The 19,967-nt window shown below is 39.9% G+C and overlaps 1 protein-coding gene across 8 annotated transcripts in view; it reads left to right on the top strand.

Annotated features, from left to right (window-relative positions):
• Positions 1–19,967, top strand: part of LOC119658942 (anoctamin-1) — a 53,948-nt gene that overhangs the window by 22,825 nt on the left and 11,156 nt on the right. For 3 of the 8 annotated variants that reach the window (XM_038066798.1, XM_038066799.1, XM_038066804.1), the window contains 5 exons: positions 2,537–2,852; positions 2,917–2,985; positions 3,146–3,265; positions 19,553–19,713; positions 19,779–19,947. In XM_038066798.1, the coding sequence (XP_037922726.1) occupies positions 2,537–2,852; positions 2,917–2,985; positions 3,146–3,265; positions 19,553–19,713; positions 19,779–19,947 (835 nt within the window). Of the gene's footprint in view, positions 1–2,138; positions 2,326–2,378; positions 2,479–2,536; positions 2,853–2,916; positions 2,986–3,145; positions 3,266–11,942; positions 11,961–19,552; positions 19,714–19,778; positions 19,948–19,967 lie in introns of those variants that run through there. The other 5 variants (XM_038066806.1, XM_038066805.1, XM_038066801.1 and 2 more) reach the window with 5 other exon arrangements.

Below are 19,967 nucleotides of genomic sequence, written 5' to 3'. Positions count from 1 at the left end.
ACCAATTACACCAAGTGGTTCATTAACTTGTACTCAAGGTATGGGACAGCGAATCAATGCCTGACGATTGGCAACGAGGCATTATCTGTCTCATACATAAAAAGGGAGATATCACACAGTGCAGCAATTATAGAGGTATCACGTTGCTGAGTACCATCTATAAGATATTCTCCACTATCTTACTAGGCCGGATAGCCCCATACGCCCAGAACATCATTGGCCCATACCAAAGAGGCTTCACTCCAGGCAAATCAACAACATATCAGATTTTCTCTGTGGGGCATGCTATGGAAAAACTGTTGGAATATGGACAGCAGCTGCACCATCTATTCATTGACTTTAAAGCCGCCTATGATAGCATAGCCAGGGTAAAACTGTACACGCCATGAGAGAATTCGTTATCCCGACGAAACTGATAACACTGACTAGGCTGACCCTGACCAATGTGCGAGGCCAGATAAAAGCAACAGGATCACTCTCAAGACCATTCGACATCAACAACGGTCTACGACAAGGGGATGCCCTATCATGTGTCCTCTTTAACCTGGCCCTGGAGAAAGTGATCCGTGATGCCAACAGAGCCTATTTCAGCTTACAAAAACTGCTCCGCTCGAAACGTCTCATCATAGGGTCAAAGCTCTTACTGTACAAGACTATGATCTTGCCAGTCCTCATGTATTCCTCGGAAACTTGGGTTCTTAGCAAGAAAAATTGCGAACTCTTGGCCGCGTTCGAGAGAAGAATCCTCCGAACAATGTTTGGCCCCCTACATGAGGATGGACGATTCCATAGCCTACATAACAACGAAATCTATGAGCGATACCATGACCGTCCGGTTGTGGATAAAATCCGGCTCAATAGGTTACGGTGGGCGGATCACTTAATCCGTATGGATAAGGATGATCCCACTCGGAAAGTCTATAAGGGCAATATCTATGGTAGAAAAAGAAAAAGAAGACGAGACAGACCCTGCCTAAGATGGAGCTTTGGCGTAGGTCAGGACGCTAGACAATTTTTAAGGATATCGAATTGGTGGACCTCGGCGCAAAACCGGGATGTCTGGAGTTCCTTATTAAAGCAGGCTAGACCGGATACCCGTTGTTTCTCCGTTGATGATGATGATTTGTTTGAAATTGGTCCTGTCTGGAGATATCCCTGTTTGTATGTTGTGGATTTCCTTCCGCGCAAACCAGGTCCTTCCAACAACCATTTCGTGTGACACTGAGACACTGAGGCTTAGAGACGCAGAGTACAAAACCGTTTGCTTATGTTTTGAAAGCAGATAACAGCCGGTTTCATTTTTTTCCTGACTAAGAAATCTACTCCAAGCACATGATTTACTGGTATCAGCTAATTGCACGTTGCATGCGCAAATCGTTTGTCCATTTTCCTTGCCAGATCTTTCGTTGTAAAATCAATCCAGCCCGATATTCCTTCTATGGCTTCGTAACGTATAGTTTTTCATGTAGGGTTGTCAGCCCTATTCAGCCCGAATCCTGGATCACAAGTTGTTTTTAGGCGCGTATGACTCGCTATCATCCTTTTCCGTCTGTTTTTCGTTAAAAAAGAATCTCCAGCGAGCCTGTGACTGCCACCGCAGACTCCGTATTTTTATCTGGCCAGAAGTAAACGCAAAGATTGATTGTTTGTAAATGAAAGGGTAATTGTTCCATTATCCATTATTTCGAGTGCTATCCGATAAAAATTTAATCTGACAATAATTTGTCACATTTCTGTAGAAAGCGTGATAAATTATCGAAATTGTTATGCAATATTTGCTATTTGACTAATTTTATCGAATATCTTGTTCATACAAATGATTTCGAACAACTAATGACCAAATTTATTATTGTTGGTGATTATGTCCAGATTATTGGAGGAGCCGTCGACGTTGACAGAAAGTATGGCGTTACATCCTGTAGACGTTTTGTTAGTAGGCTTACGTCCGCCGTGAGAGTTATTGGGTTTTCAAAATCGTAGTCAAAATTCTTAGTGACGTCAATTCTTAGTTAATATATCAAAAATATATATGTGCATTTCTAAGTATATGTAAACATTCCACCAATGTCCTTTGTTGCTTTCGTGAGCCAGGAAAAATATTCCCTTCTTTTGAAATCATTTGAATTCACCGTCACTTTTACTGGTTTGTGCCGTACTTCCTCCCATCAGACCCGTAATGCGAATGTTTCTAGTCCGGCTGAATCAATAAATTCTTTCTCATCTCATTAAAAAGTGCGTTCGTGATGTGTTTCTGTATTAATGAGATCTCAAGAGATCCAAAGCGGGGAGTGACAATTCGAATATTGTGAAATTGTGTCACGCTATGTAAGTTAGTTTTCCCATTACACGCTTTACCTTTGCTTGGTTAAGTACTAACGAAATATTCGTATTCCTTGTTAACGTTATCGTGAAATCATCAAGAAACCAGCTTCATTCGTCAAAATTGTGTGTTAATATGCCTTACCTAATAGACATTTTGTGAGCTTACCTGTGCGTTTTCTATTTATTTCTGGCTGATAACATATTTTTCTTTTAGGAACGACACGGGAGACAGCCCTCCAAAACCATGTAACTGCAATAGCACGAGTCCTCCGAAACCAGTTAGCAATAATAATCAAAGGGATTGCTACTTTGCACCAGCAAATCCTTGTGGTTGTGGATCGGTTAATAACTCGTTATATTTCGCTGATGGAAAGAGATCCATTGATTTTGTGTTGGCTTGGAATCCGGACGAAGATGAATCTGTGGAAAGGACTAACGCAAAGAAACGGGAAGTTTTCGAAGCGAATCTTGTGAAAGAAGGCCTTGAATTGGAACGTGAAACGCTTGACAATGATTTAACATTTGTAAAGGTACGAATCATATAGACTTGAATTCTGAGCCTCTAATAGCCTCAGTTTTTGCTCCAATCCCCAGATACATGCCCCTTTCGAGGTCCTCAGAAGGTACAGTGAAATTCTCAAATTACGTATGCCGATGAAAGAGGTAAGTGCACAGGACATTCCCCCGTGGGAGAATTGAATTTTCTAGTTTGGTATGAACACTTCGTAGTGTAGTTGTCAGTTCGTTTCGACAAAACATTTTTTTATATATTTATTTAAGTTCCTTCTTTTTATTGTTCTTTATTTTAATGACAAACTTACAGTCGCTTTGCCAAGTTGACAAGAATGAGGGGACAAGTGTGTTATCGAATGCAGCACAGTTTATATCAGATAAGGTTAGAATGACAATTCTGAATGTTGCAGAGGACGCTTTAATGCCTAAGGTTTGCTTATTTTTTGTGAAATTTAATGTCATCAATGGGGAATGCGCTCGCTTCACAAAGGTCTTGAAGTGTGTGGAGGTCTACCCTCTATTCAACATTGCTAACGTCAGTATTGGTTGTGTAACAAAACATTTACTATTTCATATTATTCTTGGGTTGTCTATCAATTGCTTGCTCATTGGCATGTTTGATTTGTCTAACTTCTACTCATCTATCGGTTTGTTCTATAATTATTGACAGGTAGGTTTGAATCCTCTATTTGGTGCGTTGGTAAATAGTCGTAATTTCAAAAATAGCTATAGTTTTGAATTGTGCTTTGATGACGACCGTTAAAGTCGCAAGAGTTTATTCTTATGTATTTTTTTTTAAAGTGTTTTTTCCACAATTATACGACATAAGTATAGGATTGGTATCAACAGTGAGCAGTAATCAATTTAAGGTATTTGGTATGTTTCATAACGTGTCTACTTGATCATTTCACTCCTCTGACATTTTTTGTATTTCGGGTTGCATAAATTATTATTTTTAATTTCTTAAGACTCAAGTACATGAGAGCAAAAAAAAAAACAAAAATAGATATAGCAGATTTGCTTGTCCAAAACATGCACAAATCGACTGGAAGTCTTTTTGCCTGCAACGCCTTATTTCTGATTTATCAGGCCAGTGGAACTGAATTTTTTTATCGTCGTAATAAGTGAAAAAGTTTTTGATCCCGGGAAATATTTAATGCATTGAGCTATTACGATAGTTCCTTCGAAGGGTTATCACTTAGATAAGCTGACGACAGTTTGATTTTTAACTCTATCCAGATCAGGCTTCTGCTTATTACTTTGGAGGCGTCTTCAGATTTAACCCTTTGGATTTTTTTTCTGCAGTGAGGCGCTAAATGTGGTTTTTGCTACAAAGCCCTGGTCAGTCGCGATACGGAAATGCAGTTTATGTGAAATTAACAATATATATCAAGCAGAATTTGTCTCAAAGCGAAGTAGAGAATCTGTAGTCCGGTAAATAGAGAATATTCTTCTTAAAACTTAAATTAGGCAATATTTTCGTTTAAAATAAATTTTTAACATAACATTGTTTCCATTCTTCTTACTTTTTGCACACATGAATACGTCACCAGACAGTCTGTTTGAATGAAAACACAAGTGAATGTTATAAAATCGGTATGTACCGCTTTATTGCACACGAAAGACTCTCTACTCTTAATCAAGATACTCAACATGAAACCTAACAAAGTTCTTTTATCGCGGTAATGCATAGATTCGCAATATTCATATAATAGCCATCCGATCGACTCATCAATTAAAATTTAAGACTTATGCAATTCGATGTCAGTAATTGTGATATCGGATTACATTAAAGAAGTATATTGCTATGAGCCGATAAATAACCTGCTTTATAAAAAAGTGCACTTTGTACGCAAACACAACTCCGTCGACTATGCCTCGGTTTACACAAATATTGTGTTGGGTAAAAAGAAATGTCGTATTTGTGATCGAAATTTGACGCTTTATTTAACATACTTAGAATTATCCGATTTACGGCGCATATTTCCGTTTTGTTCGCAGACTTGTTACCATTTAGAAGACAACGATCTTTTTCGCTTGAGATTTTCGTGCGTGATCCACTTTTCATCACCAGTCACCATCCGCTTCAAAAATGGGTCGAATTCGTTCCGTTTCAGCAGTGCATCGCAGACGTTGATTCCGTCCAAGAGATTTTTTTGCGTCAACTCGTGTGGCCCCCAAATATCCAGCTTTTTTTAGAATCCAATCTTCTGCAAATGGTTCCAAACAGTTTTATGCTCACATGCCGGATGATTTCGACGATTTTATCGGTTTCTACCACGATCGGTCTACCAGTACGGGCTGTATTTCGACATCCACTACACCAGAACGAAATCGATCGAACCAACGCTGTGTTGTGCGAATCGTTACAGTATCGGACCATAAACTTCATAAATTTTTTCGGCCGCCTTGGTTGCATTTTTACCTCTTAGGTAGTAACTTATTTTTTTTGAGGTGATCGAGTAGTGGGTAAATACATGACTCTTTAATGTAAGTTGGATTTCGTCTCATAGTGATGACTTCGTATGCGTTTGAGAGGATTTGTCTCACCTCTTCTGGGTAAAAGTATCTATATTCGGTATTACTCATTATCACGCGACGGATGGATTTGGGGTGAAACCACAACCTTCTCTGCGAATGGTTGCTTTTGCATTAAGGGAATCATATAGTCAAGCACGACCTTTTCTACCTTTCTACAGGACTGATTCGAAAGATCTGCTGGGGTTCATCAGTTATTGGAAGAGTTACGTTTGGAATAGTAGACGATATTGAAACAAAATGCTGTTGGAGCTCCCCTATTTGGGGGTTAGTTGATTTAATTCCTTGTGCTTTGCAGAGATTTTATCGAAGAGGATTTGGCATTAGTTCTTGCTGTTGCTCATCCACAATGTCTATTCGTTTATCTATTTGATCGTATTCCAATTTTGTAATATTTAGTATTAGTGCTATCTGCTATCCACGCTGTTTTTCCCTCAATTGCTCTGCTTCTCTTGTCAGAGAGTAATCCCTGTAACCAAGGTGGTAGGTGACGTCTATTATTTCCTTTATAGATCTCTTTGAAACTATTCCTTAAACTGTTGAATATTGCGTTAATAGCTTTCTGCCTTTCGAGGCATTGTTCTTCAATCTTTCTTTCTCAGATTGGTTCAGAGTTGCAAAATGTCCCAAAGTCTTCTAATCGATTCAAACTATTTTGCCATATTAATTGTGGTCGCCATACTAAATCTCAAACTGAAGGCTTTCACTTGAACTTTTCTAATGGTAATTGCATGGGTTTTTGTGAAGACGTCGCAGTACATGCTTTCAGATTTTGAAAGGTGACTTCCCGTAGATGTTGATTCCGCTAATACGTTTACTATGAGATAACATAACAAGAGTGAAATCGTTTTCTCGAAGAATGATCTCATGGCGTTAAGCTTCGTACTATTTTTTCTTTCCGAATGATCTCTGGTAGAGTTGACTTATCTAATCAAGTTCTCTCAGTCGTAAGCTTGCCTCGGCTGGAACCGAAAAGTTTTCACATTATTGTATAGGTTCTCAAACCATTGCTCTTCCGGTTGGTCTTCGGATCGTTTCCTATCACCGTGGATGTTGAGGCCAATCCTAGCTGGCAAATGTTTATGGCATGGAAACATCGAGTGTATTTGTCTCGTCACTTCTCGACTATGGATGTGAGGTCACAACAACCACAAATATTATCATTGCGAATATGAGTAAAGTGAGTTATGCCATTTCTCTAGCGTTATTCTTGGTTTCCATGGCTGGCTAATACTCAAAATCATAGAAGGCTATGATACAGGTGAAAGAAACTGTGATAGATCAGTTGCGAAGCTGTTGGGGTGATACGTGAAGTAATTTCACGGTGCAGTTCACTATTGGCTGAAAGTACCAACCCAAGGTATCTGAAGCGCTCATTCCTGGACAGGTACTATTTCTTGGGTGCTGCATGAGGTTACTGGAGATTAGCTAAGCATTGGATGTTTCGTATATACCAGATGAGCTAGTGAGATACGATGAACCGCGGTCTCTAGATCGAAGAAGGCAATAAGCAATTGCGTGGCGTGTTTCGTGCGAGTATTGCCAGGACTCTTGACAACGGACGTTAGTTTGAACAGTTTGTTGGATTGCCTCCGTTTTCCATATTAGAAACTTGCTTTTTTGCCAATCGGATGGCGTTTCACCTTAAAACAGAATTGAAGTATTGATGAAAAGTTTCTGTTGTTTAGGCATTATGGCAGTCTTAAGTATGCAACCACTTGATGGCAGACCGGACCAATTGAGGAGAAAGTTTCTTCACTTTTTTTGGTCCACTTCCACGGCCGGACTAGAGGTTGATTCGTAGTATAGTATGTTTGACTGATAAAACAAATCTTTATTTCTCACGAACTAATCGAGGAAATTAAATAGGCATTTCATAAAAAAAACATCCATAATGTTCGCCTCTCGCATCTATACAAGTTTGAAGTCTCTGGGGCCAAGCGTCGATAGCGTCACGAACAGACTAGGCTTGACTTCAAATCTTGTTCTACAGCCGGTAGTCCAGTGGATTTAAATTGGGACTACCAGAGGTCCGTCCATTCATTAGCGGAGATGAAACCGGGAACATGCTGTGTCAGTCATTGTTGGATTCGCTTGGCTTTGTCCGTCGGCGTTGAATCTTGTTGAAAGCACCAATTCCACCCGGCGAATAAGGAAACGTTTAGGGGCTCAATAATCTCTTCCAATATAGTTTGGTGTTCGCTGAAATTCGTTTTTATGCCAGCTTTACAGAAGTGATGATCGGTAATCTTCACCAGACCATTATGCTAGTAGGGTGCTGACTACGCTAGACTCGTGGTATTTTCCCCTTTGCTTCGTAACAACTTCGGGCATATATTTTATCCTTGTGTTTGTTAACCTTTTCCTCAATTATGGTAAAGAGAATATTGCGATGCGTGAAAACGTTTGAGGAGTGCAGCACATCGAGTTAATTGCTTTTCTTTCACTGGAGGATGTAATAAATGGCTAAAGCTTCGCCTATACGCACCAAGCTGAAGATGTTCCCATAGAATACGACTAATACTGCATGTGAACACGCCTATTTCGCCTGCTAGTCGCGAATGCATTCACGAACAGCGTGTATAACATTCGGAAGCCGAACACAGCGTGGACCTTCCTCTTGTAGGCTGTCTTTCATGTCATCTACTATATTTCTCTGTGCATTACTAATGTACGAAACACGATTCCTTTTGTCACTGGTAATTTCTTTAATAGTTTACAGATTTGTTTTGGACGCGTGCTCCTTTTGGGCAATGCAATAATCGCGATTCTTTGAACTACTGGGTCGCTGGAACTCAGGTGGCAGTGAGGTACGTGTGAGTATCTTCGTTTTGCAATGTTACCATTTCGTACGATATATATGGGTTGACAGAAATTACGGCTGTACCACGTATATATTTGCAAATACGACCTGGGTCCCAAGAATATTCAGTGTAGACTTGGCCGAAGCAAGTTTTTTTTGCCTAGGGATTGAAGGAGTTTTAAATGTATATTCACTGGATGACGGATTGAACCAATGTCATTTGTTGGGTGTTAGCTATTTGTTTTCCAAAGTTAAGTTGCATTGATTTCAGGTCCGATTGCTTTCCTCAGTTTTATTCGTTTGATTGCCTTCTCAACTTCTGTGATGTTAATATCTGCTATTCACGCAATCTGTTCAGTTCTGTTATTGACACAGTAGAAGTGTTAATATCCTAGGTGTGTTGATGTCGAGTTTTGACTAGCCGATACAGATCTACAGAGGCGTTTCTTATGAATTTTTATTTGGATATCGTCGTGTCAACACCAAAAATTATGGTGAATTGCTTGCTGGACTTCGTGACTTCGACAGTTGCCATTGATGGTGAGAGAATGACGGCGTCTTTTTTGCCTTTTTGCTGGCATGACCGTTGACGTTATCCGCAATGATAATAAAGTCGTCGGTAGGGGCGTTAAGGTGTTTGTAACGAGCAGTTGGCAGAAGTCGTTTAGTTTCGTGTCGGTTCGAACGCCTACGCGCTACAGGCGGTAAAAAATGAATCGTATTGTCATCTGAAGCGATAGTTTTACCGGTGAGCATACCAATGGTGTGGATAATTAGTGTACGTTTTGATGTCGTACTTATTTCAAAAATCCTTGCTCGTATTTCGTTGGGGTGACTATAGTGATGCCAAAGACGGTGTCAGGCTCGTTCGAGAAAGGAGGATTGATGAGCCACTCTATTCTGAATAGCCGTGTAATATTTAGGCATTTACCACACTCAAATGTTGATTTCCGTGTGAGGTAAGGATTGAGAATTCATTCAAAATATTCTCTACTTATCGTAAAGGGCGACTAAAAGGGATAGAAATTTGTGGAATAACAACCTTCAAATTTCGAATTTTTCTTTCTATAGGAAAGTTATCCATACCTCGGGTAAGGACAACTCTACCGGTAACAACCTTTTGCTATTGTATTAGGAGACGAGTTGGTTTTTAAATGTGGTTAAATTCCTCGATAACGGTATCGTGGTCATTCAGAATGCTCCTTTTCTCCAACTTCAGCGTGAGTTCCGGCTTTACAGGCTGAACATTCTGCAGTTAAATGAAGATAGATGGTGGGAGTCTGGAGACACTCCTCTACCTCTTGCGGCATTGTGCTATTGTACTCCGGAAAGCGTGAGTAACCGTGAATCTGGTGTTGGTTTAATGCTTATGGTAACTGCCACGCTCGACTTTATTACTTGGAAGTTGATTTCGGACATCATATGTTACCGACTGCGAGATTTCGATCCAGAATGAGAAATATTTTAATAGTACAGCGTTACGTAAGAAGGGAGACTTTCAATTCAAAGGAAAAGAAGGCTTCCTATGAGAAGTTGAATGCAATCCAGGGGGGACTTCCTAAGTGTGGCATTGCTGTGCAGAACTTGCCATAAGGTTAATTGAGTTTCAACTACGACCAATTTGATTGATCACATTAAGATTTGAAGTAGATTTAGGAGTTGTCTTTTGGATGTGCGTAACAAAAGGGGCGCTGATATTGGCCTCGATTTAAAGTCGCTGTTTTTCGCAGGGTTGGGGAGCTGAGATTCACCAAGTTCTACAGTGACCTCTTGTATGATGAAGCTATCGTTCGATAGTGGGAAAATTGTGTTACTGGTCGAACAGTATTACATGTCATTAAAATGCCCATTTCTTAGAAGCTACTCAGGTCGGCGACCACGTTCCGAAGCCTGAGGCACTCGAGCTCTGTGTGTGTGAAACTTGGGGAAACTCAGTGTTCAGGCAAGCAGAAGCGTCTGCAGATAGCAATGATCTTAGGACCATATACAACGGTACGAAAGAACTACCATGTGGTTACAAATTTTTTGATTGTCCTTTGATGGACTCTAACGGTCGACTCATCATTCATGATTACGAGCAGCTAAAGAAGTGAAAGGAATACTGCACCACGGCTCTTAACGGTATCACATTCGGTGAGGTTCTGCCTCTTGTGGATGAAATGGCTTGTCACCATAATATGCGGATACGCATTGTTCTTCCAAAGAGAAGGTAGTATTTGACACTACTCCAGCAGTTTCTGCTGAGCTGCTTCTCTTTCTAATGCATTAATGGGCAGAACATCCAACATAGTCATGGATACAACCCAATATTCACAAAATCACAGCAGCCCACTGGGTCTACTATATAGAAATGACATGCGATACTGCAAAATATTCCGTGTGAGTCAACTCAGCTGCGTCGCGTCGCTTAGCTTAAGCTTTTGGCACACAGAATGCGATCTGTCGCGGCAACCAGGGATCGAGCGATTGTCGCGGCGATCGGCAATATGACATTGTCATGCACAAGCAGGAAAGGACAATGGTTGAAAAATATTAGTGTCTCGGCTGTGAACTGCAATCAAACGCATCAGAGTTCGTTTCGAAGAATTACCTACCATTGAAAACCAATAGAAACGTGGGAAAGATTATTATTTATTTAAGGCAAATTATGGAAAAATACGTTATAAACAATTGAAATTTCTAAGATTTTCCTAATTTATCATAGAAATTCAAAAGAATAAAAAAATCACCTTCTTTTCTATTAACACCTCCGTATCTTCTCTAATTGCACTGAACAGATTGCCCACCAATTCTGTAAATTTCTACGAACAGATCGCTGGCTGCCGCGATCTAGAGTGGACCGCTGTGACAGATCGCGTTATATGTGGCATCTGCAATACAATATTGCATCACACAATAGCATAGGCAGATCGCTGCGGCAGAGAACGCTGGTCGCGACAGGTCGCGTTCTGTGTGGCGAAGGCTTAAATGTCGCGCCGCACAGCGTCGCTGCCTACAAAATCATCAAGATTTTTTGACAGGCACTGCAGCTTGAGGCCCCGTAGGGTACCTTATTGGTTGTTGATTCAAGATTATTTTTTTTTGGGATGCCCTCTACTAACGTACGTAAAGTTAATTGACGTGTGTCGTCAAAAAATCTAAAAAGGAACTGCTCGAGTGATAGTAGTGATCACGAACTAAGTTATTTTTTCAAAATTCTCAATATTAACGGAGATATAAGCGTTTAAAATTTTTTCCCAAGATTCCTCGAAATTTCAGCAATTTTCCTGCCACCCAGACCCCCAACCATTTATTCTATTCTTCTAGAAAGAAAACGTCATAGATGATTATCGAATTTGGGTCTGTGAATATTGTGCGCTTTGGTGCAGTTGGGCCCAATTTCTCCGTTCTATTTCAAGATCAATCTAAATGATATATCTCCTGGCTCCACATATCTCCTGGCTATAACTGACATCAACGCTCACTGGCGAATATTCATTTAAAACTGTTTTTTTTTATAAATTTCAATTCAAGTTATTCATAATTAACGCATGATAATATTTCATGGCATAGGATCAGTTTGGTGCATGACGAAATCTGGTTTGAAAAGTTAAAAGTCAGATAATACTCTGCTTAAAATAACTGTAATTATAAGTTCACCTTCGCTTGCAATGCTAAATGACTCAATCATAGAGATTTTTTTTCCTTTTTGAGTCCCACTTTAAATTTACATTTATCGATTTACAGGAAGAAGATATATATTTACTTATCTTTCTTTTCAATTTAGTACGCTGAGGACATACAGGTTTTATTCTAAACTATGTTGTTTGTATTTAATAGCGTTCCCGTTTGTTAGTGATATTGCACTAGGAAAGAGAGGAAGTTTTATTCACACACTTGATTGCGATTTTGTGGGGCAACTCACACACGGAACAAATTCACAGCGTTTTTTTCGTTTTTCTTATAACAGTTTGAATATTGTTTATGAGAAACATTTTCACGCACTTGCTACCGAGTCTTGTACGTTTTATTAGTCAAATCGACACTTTCAAACTCCAAGTCGCGATCCTATAATTTTAGTTTATTAGTTGTGCTTACAATAAAGCTTAATGTAGTTTATCTTCATCTAGATTTAAAATATTTAATTTGTAGAATATCTAGTATTAGAGTGTTAGGTTAAGGCCGAGAGCAAACATTTTTCCAAGGAAGACAACAGCAATATTATTGAAAGCATTGAATGTAGTATAAGACAAGTGGGAAATGTGTAAGAATTTTCATTATCTAATACGCCAAGGGTAAAGAAAGAAAATATGTTATTTGGCCCGCCTCAAAAGGTGAAGATGGATTCTTTGGTCAGCATTGCTTGCAGAAACGCAAAACATGATTCTGTTTTTAAACGAAAGACTTTGCAGACTCAGGAATAGTTCTTTTCAAATGAGTTAGAATGACAAATTTTGACAATCCCGACATCTAGATCATCATTAAGGGGGTCATCCCGTCGTTTTATGCGTTTTTTTTAGAAATTTTTTGTGACGAACTGGATAAAGGTATTTGTGTCGAATTTTTCACCATATATTTATTAATGTCTTGAGCATGTGTAGTAATTTTTCCAACACGATAACATCATTCGTTATTGAAATACAGAGCAACTCTTAACCCATCTCCAAAAAAGGTCTTTTTCTTCTGCCTGCTCTGATCATCTTAAAGGAAAAATGTAAACGGCATTCTAACGTACGGACTTAACCACTGTCTGCAAACTAGGATTATTAAAAAATCTTAAAAGCTAAATTTTTGGTGCCTTGTTAAATTTATTTTTGGGGAATTTTGATGTTCTTTCAAGACTTCTTTAATGAATAAAAAAAAAACAAAACTACTGAATGAATCGCAATTATCTTAGTTTGCGGACCGAATAAGCCGTGCAAAATTTAAAAAATTTCGTTGGATCAATTTTGAGCTATGGTGGCAGCAGATTTTCAATTTGCAGTTTCGAGAAAAACGCATTTAAAAAGTAGAATGTTATTTTTAACCATCAAATCTTAACTGACCATAAATCTACTATACCTATTCCATAAAGCTTAGGTTCGAACGTCATTTGGATCGATAAATATGACCTTTTACCTGTTTAACACTGTAATTTCCGAACGACTCCGAATTTGAAAAAATCACTTCTGTCCATATATTTTACACTATATCTAGATAAAGTTGATGCCGACAAAATCGATTCCTCGGATCCGACACACGGGATGACCCCCTTAAAGTACTCGTCAACACACGCTTGCTTGTCTCATTACTAGCCAGTTCGAGAAGGTTGGCAATTCGGTTCTTCATACTTCAGTATTCGAAAATGCATGTGCCTTGAGCCAGGCGCATTGCGGTTTGTATGGTAAGCCTTATACGCTAAATATCAATTGATGAGTTGACATTTGACATTTATACGGCTCAAAGGAAACATTTTAAATGGGAATAAAAAAACAGGCGACTTAGAGCGCTTTAATCATGGCAATAGGACTCCAAGAAGAATCAACTGGACTATTTCTAACCAAATCTCAAAGAAACAAACATACACAAGCGCTATCTTTTTACATAACTTTCCAATTTTCAAGATAATTTTATGGTAGTTACTGATAAGACTTGGGATATATGTACTACAAAAATGGTGCCTTTTATATAGCTCTCCCATAAACAGTCCAAAGCCCATTTGAGAGGGAATGGGGCAAGAATCACTATAGTCTGACTGGCAGTGTGATACCTTGGTGTCTCATGGAGTAAACGAGCGCCAAGCCCATTCTGACCAGTAATTTTTTCTATTTAAACGGAAAGTCTATGCCCCACTGAGATAGTGATTCCTTTGTGAGTTGGGGAGAGAGAGAATTCACTCATTGCTTGTCCTAAAACGCGACTAAAAGGAATAGAGATGTATAGGCTAGCAACCTGCAAATCTCGAAATCAATTATGCTTAGGAAACGGCTATCGCACTCGGAATCGCACTGATCTTTTGGCAATAACCTTTTGCTTTCGTCAACAGCTTATGATTGGATTTTGGAATGTACTAACGCTTCTTGACGACGTTCTCGAGGCTTCTCATAATGCTCGCTTGCTTCATTTTTAGTTATGCCCTCTTGTCCTGGGACTGGTAACAGACAGAATATTAAATACAAGATTCTGGTCCATGATGAGGAACATCTCAAGTGTAGTGAACGAATACTTAATGGTAAGGGGTTTGTGGCTTTCTGCAGCTTCCACCGCTTTGTCATTGATGGCATATGTTTTGAGTACAGAGCCTCTCATAAGATCAATTGATTGCTAACGTATTTCAAATCAGATCGACCGAGGTTTGTGAAATAAGAGTGGCGCTGTCATGGGCCTCGAACGACAACATCACGTGCATTTGAATAAAGGGGTCCGCATCTTTCTGCAATAGCAGGGAGCTTCGACCCCTGAAATTGAAACATTTCAAACAGCTCGCCGGTGAATGTTGATGAGCAGTGATCCGCTTTTAAAAGTCCTTTTCCCTCATGGACGACAAAGAGCAGCTTGAAGTTTGGAGGGAACATTTCACCATGGTTCTCAACCGTATAATATTTGGTGAAGTTCCAAAACTTGTGGATAAGATGGCTAGTCAACGTAACATGCGAATACGAACTATTCCTTCCAACAAAAAGGAAATAATCTCAGTCGTCGCTGCACTCAAGCGAGGAAAAGCCGTTGGGCTTGACGATTTTTTCGTGGAAGTATTCATCGCAGCTCCGGCTTTCCCTGCAGAGCTAATTCTTCCGCTCATATGTTAATCTTGGGAATGTGAGATCTTTTTTAGATTCCTAAGAAAAGAACCCGTTTTAAGTGCAACCATTGGAGGGGTATTTGTGTGCTTCCTGTCGGTGCGAAGATAATGGTTAAAATTGTCCCGGAACGCATTAAACTGCATCTGGAAAGTTTCATCGACAGAGAGTAGGCTGGTTTCCACTATGGATGCTCCTTCGTTGATCAAATCGACACCCGCCTGATTATTTTTAAATAACGTTCGGAGCTCAGATCTCCGCTTCGTCTGCTCTTCATCGATTTCCTGAACAGGGAATGTATAAAAAAAACGTAGAAACTAATAGTTATTATATTATCAGAATGACATATAATGACGCAAAATGTCACGTGCTGCATCGAAGTTTCTGAAAATGGTATCAAATCTGGAATTAAATGATCGAGGGGTCGGAAATTTGTGATTTTTGGGGAACGTTAACGGTGAACAGTAAAAGATAGAGTGCCCATCTCATGGATCAATTTTCCTCAAACAAGTGTACTATCCACCATTAAAATTTCTACTATCGTGAAGGGACATCCTGTATATTACAAATGGGCACTTAAACCAGAGACCATGGCCAACTTGGTGGATGTGATGGCAGCTTTCATCTAGAATCTTTGAGAATCATCGCCTCCACGTCAATGATTCTTTTTAAGGTTCCTTATTAAAATCGGTTTACTCTTTGCCTATCTGTCTGTCACACACACTTTTCTCTTTTACTTTTCGCAATCGGTGTTAGTTTTGACATTTGATGGAAAGGTTGGGAGTGAGCGGGTCAAAATTGATTATTTCTTTAACGGACCTAATCTTAGAAACTACCTAACCGCAAAATCTGAAAAAAAATCAAGAGGCTGCCACTGTATGGTGCCTAGGCTCCGAAATATCCTCTATACCTGTAGGTATATCCAACAGCGGGGCTTCCTGGTAGCACTTTTTGCTTCACTATACTGCAATCTAGTTTCTGGTTAAAATTCCACACTTCGCGAATCAAACAATTAAATTGGTGCACATTCCGCTCGACCTAGAGCCCTAGAGACAAAATCGGGCCCCGGGGTGAAATTACGGACAAACTGGGCCTCGGCCTGGGAATATGTTTCCACATTAGTTGAAAATTATGGGGTGTAGTGGGTCTTTCCAGGAAGCCGGTCCTTTTCCAACGAATCTCTTGCAACGCTATTACATCAGCCTTATATTGGGACAGGGTATCGGCTAGCTGCTCAGTAGCATTCGGTCTGTACAGGGAACGCACGTTCCATGGGAAAATACGCAAATTGTTATTCCATTGTCGTTGCCGGGTTCGTCGTTTTGAAATTCATCCTGTCCGAGGCTCCTTCCGTGGCTTCCTAACTTTGGTTTTCCGTGTAGGTTTGTCAGCCCTACCCAACCCCCGCCCTGGAGGACCAGTTGGTGCATTTTGTCCCTTTTTAGGCGCGGGAAACTCGCCTTCTTCCTTCTCCGTCTGCAGTTTTTCATTAAGAAAGAACTCCCAGCGATCACCAGGTGGAGGAGGAAATAGGGTTTGGTAGTAGAGATGTTGGTGTTGGTTCAGCAGGCGTGTCCCAGGTTTAATGCTCCACCATGGGTACCAAGCCATGTTTTGCTCTGGGATCTATACTACCCTTTGACCGACCGAAATAACCTTACTAATAGTATATTATCAACTTTTTGAAATTGACTGAAAACCCTCTTTAGCATCATAAGAGCACCAAATTGCAACAGTATAGAGAGTATATAGAGTGTCCCGCATAATACTACCAAGTTTCGTGGTAATTCGGTTATTAGTATAAAAGTTATCGCATTTCAAAGCCATGCAAATAAGATGCTGAAACCGCTTGCTTTCTTCCGTTTTTTTTTATGCAGTTCAAAATTTGCTGTCTGAAACTTTCGCACAACTTTTCAGATCACGGCTGAAATTCGGTCCCACCCATTCTGTAATTGTTCAATCGATTGCTGTCAATTTTTTGTTCCAGGCTTAGTAAACACACTCTTCTTCACATATTGTCTGTGGGATTCAAGTTCAGGCCAATCTATTCACAAGTTGTCCAAGCTGTATGCACTCGAGCTATATCCCGCACTAAAATCGCCTACTCTCCCTTGCTAAATTCATAAACATTATTGAGGTAATGTGGAGGATATTTTGCTCTTTAGTATTCTCCACTAACGGACTTTAATTCTTCAACAAAGTGTAATCGAATTTTTGCGAGTTTGCTCACTACGCTGTATTATTAGAATACTCACGGGATCGCATGTTTTGTTCGGTCGATTGAGCGTCGGATACAGTTGTGTCCACAAGTTCTCTATAAACGGTGTTTGCACGTCAGGCCCGACCAGTGGCGTTATCATTAGCCGAGTCAAGGTTTTGCAGCTTCCAGCAGAAATTCATGCGATCGCCGATAATCCTTGGCGAAATTGAAAGCTTCACACGTTGTCAATATGCCTTTCATCTCGGCTGCGATGCTAACGCCCACCATGGGGTCTGGGAAGGCAGCGACAATAATCGAAGAGGTGGGTACCTTCTGAAATTCATCCTCAGTAATAAATTAGAAATACATAATGTAGGGAACACAGTAAAATTCGTGACCAGCACTAGACAAGAGGTACTAGACATAACTCTAGGGAACACTCTGATGAGCGGCTTGGTCAAGAATTGTAGGGTGTTGGATGAGCCTTCCATGTCGGATCGCAGAATAATCAGATTTCGACATTGAGGGCAACTCGGAAGTAAATAGAATCACAGGAGAATAGACTGGAATTCTCACTCAAGACACTTGAATGGCAACATGAGTCATCTACAGGCGAGCGGTGACATCAGGAGCGAAATAGAGCTGAGAACGGTGGTGGAAGGCCTCAACAGAGTCGTCATTGACGTATATGAGGCGAGCTATCCGGCTAAGGCCGCCAAGTCATCAAAGGAAGAAGGTGCGAAAATTCTTTATTCGAGCGAAACAAACCGGATACCAGTCGCTTCAGCTGGGAGTGGGGGATCGCAATGCTGACCGCATTACTTGCTACAGTGCACCGCATAAATGATTGAATGTTCCAACACGCTGCAAGGTTCAGTCCAACTGTATTGTCGCGCCAATTCGAGTCGAGTGGCATCAGGCTCAGTGGTGCACTTCCAAGATATACTAAGTTTGTGGCCTCGATGTTCTGCTCATTAATGCAAATGGGTTTTCGTGTTTATTTACAGTCCGACTCTGTTTTTTCTTCTCCAAATCCAGAGTTCTTGGTGAAATAGCTCTGGACACCATGACACAGTAAGTGAGTAAGAGAACAAGGAGATGTCATCTTATGCAAATAGCGATATTCTTGGAGATAGACGCTAGTTTAATGGGTTCTACAATCTGCAAATATGTAATTTTCAGTGGTCTCTTTTAGGTAGTTTTATTTAGATGCTCGTGAATCTTTACCGTTACTTTCGTTACTTTTTCGATTGTGAAATAGAGCTCTGTCCATGTGGTTAAAAAAACCAGTACTGAGGTTTCACTTCATTTATTTAAGTTCATCGTAGAAATTTGATTTAAACTTTTTACGACGCTTTCGAGCCACACGGATTTCTTGCTGACAGGATTATGTGGTAAGACCGAAAAGCCTTTTGACCTTCTTATGAAATGAACGTCTCACCATAGGGTCAAAGCTCTTACTGTGTAAGACAATGATCTTGTCAGTCCTCATGTATTCCTCGGAGACTTGGGTTCTTAGCAAGAAGAATTGCGAACTCTTGGCCGCGTTCGAGAGAAGAATCCCCCGAAGAATTTTTGGCCCCGCTACATGAGGATGGACGATTTCGACCGTCAGGTTGTGGATAAAATCCGGCCCAATAAGTAACGGTGGGCGGGTCACTTAATCCGTATGGATGAGGATGATCCAGCCTGGAAAGTCTATAAGGGCAATATCTACATATGGTAGAAAAAGAAGACGAGGCAGACCCTGCCTGAGATGGAGCGATGGTGTAGGTCAGAACGCCAGACGGCTTTTAGGGATATCGAATTGGTGGACCTCGGTGCAAAACCGGGATGTCTGGAGTTTCTTATTAAGGCAGACCTAGACCGGATACCGGTTGTTGCGCCGTTGATGATGATGATGATAATGATGAAATGGTATCTATGTAGGGACAAGGCGTGAAAAAGTGTAACTCCTCAATCTACTTCATCCTCTACTGAGGGTTCCAATGTTCCTTTATTTAATTTCCAGGTAGTTAGTAAGCTTGTTTGACACACTTTCTCAGAAATATTATATTAAGACGACAACCAAATAAATCTGTTGGCTTAAATTCGGTAACTGCTATTCAAATCAAAATGTCCATATTCCACTTGCACGATGGTTAACTCGACCGAAAAAAAGATAAATTCTAATAATTTTTAAAGAGTCCGATTTTTGGTTTAGTTAGATTGATTTAAGTTTTTTTTTTGTGGGCATGGCATTGCACGGTTGTGGTAATTTTGCGGCATGTATTTCATAATCTAGTGTAAATAATGGTAAATTTTCATATTGTTTGTAGTATCAAATAGTCATTTACGTTCTAACGCTATACCAAATCGATTTATTTCTCTTAGTATTGATTCGTGTTGATATTTTTTAATTTTTATTGTCAATTTCAGATACCTGGGTTTCTAGGTGTACGTAAAACCACAAATTCTGTGTTCAATCAACTTAAATGTGCATGGATGCATCTCCTAAAATATATTCTAGTCGACGAACAAAATTTTCCTAAACGCTCACATCGTTTTACAGCTGTATATAGTCGTGATAAGGAGTATTTGTAAGTCTCCACTAGCATTTCTATGTAGTTCTTAATAACTAAAGATATTGCTTGTAATTTTTCAGATTCGATTTACAACAAGCGTGTTTTTTCACTGCAGCCATTAGATCTCGAATTGTACAGTTCATATTGGATAGAAAAAAATTTACATTGAAACCTAGCGACGATTTCGCATTTGGAATTGAAAGACTGATTTCTGAAGAGGTTTATTTGGCTGCGTATCCTTTACACGATGTAATTATGAAACTTCGAAA

This window comes from Hermetia illucens, chromosome 6 (genome assembly GCF_905115235.1).
Source record: "Hermetia illucens chromosome 6, iHerIll2.2.curated.20191125, whole genome shotgun sequence".
Classification (NCBI taxonomy): Eukaryota; Metazoa; Arthropoda; class Insecta; order Diptera; family Stratiomyidae; genus Hermetia; species Hermetia illucens.
Note: the sequence above shows the minus strand (reverse complement) of the source record. Positions and strands in the feature narration are given on the sequence as shown.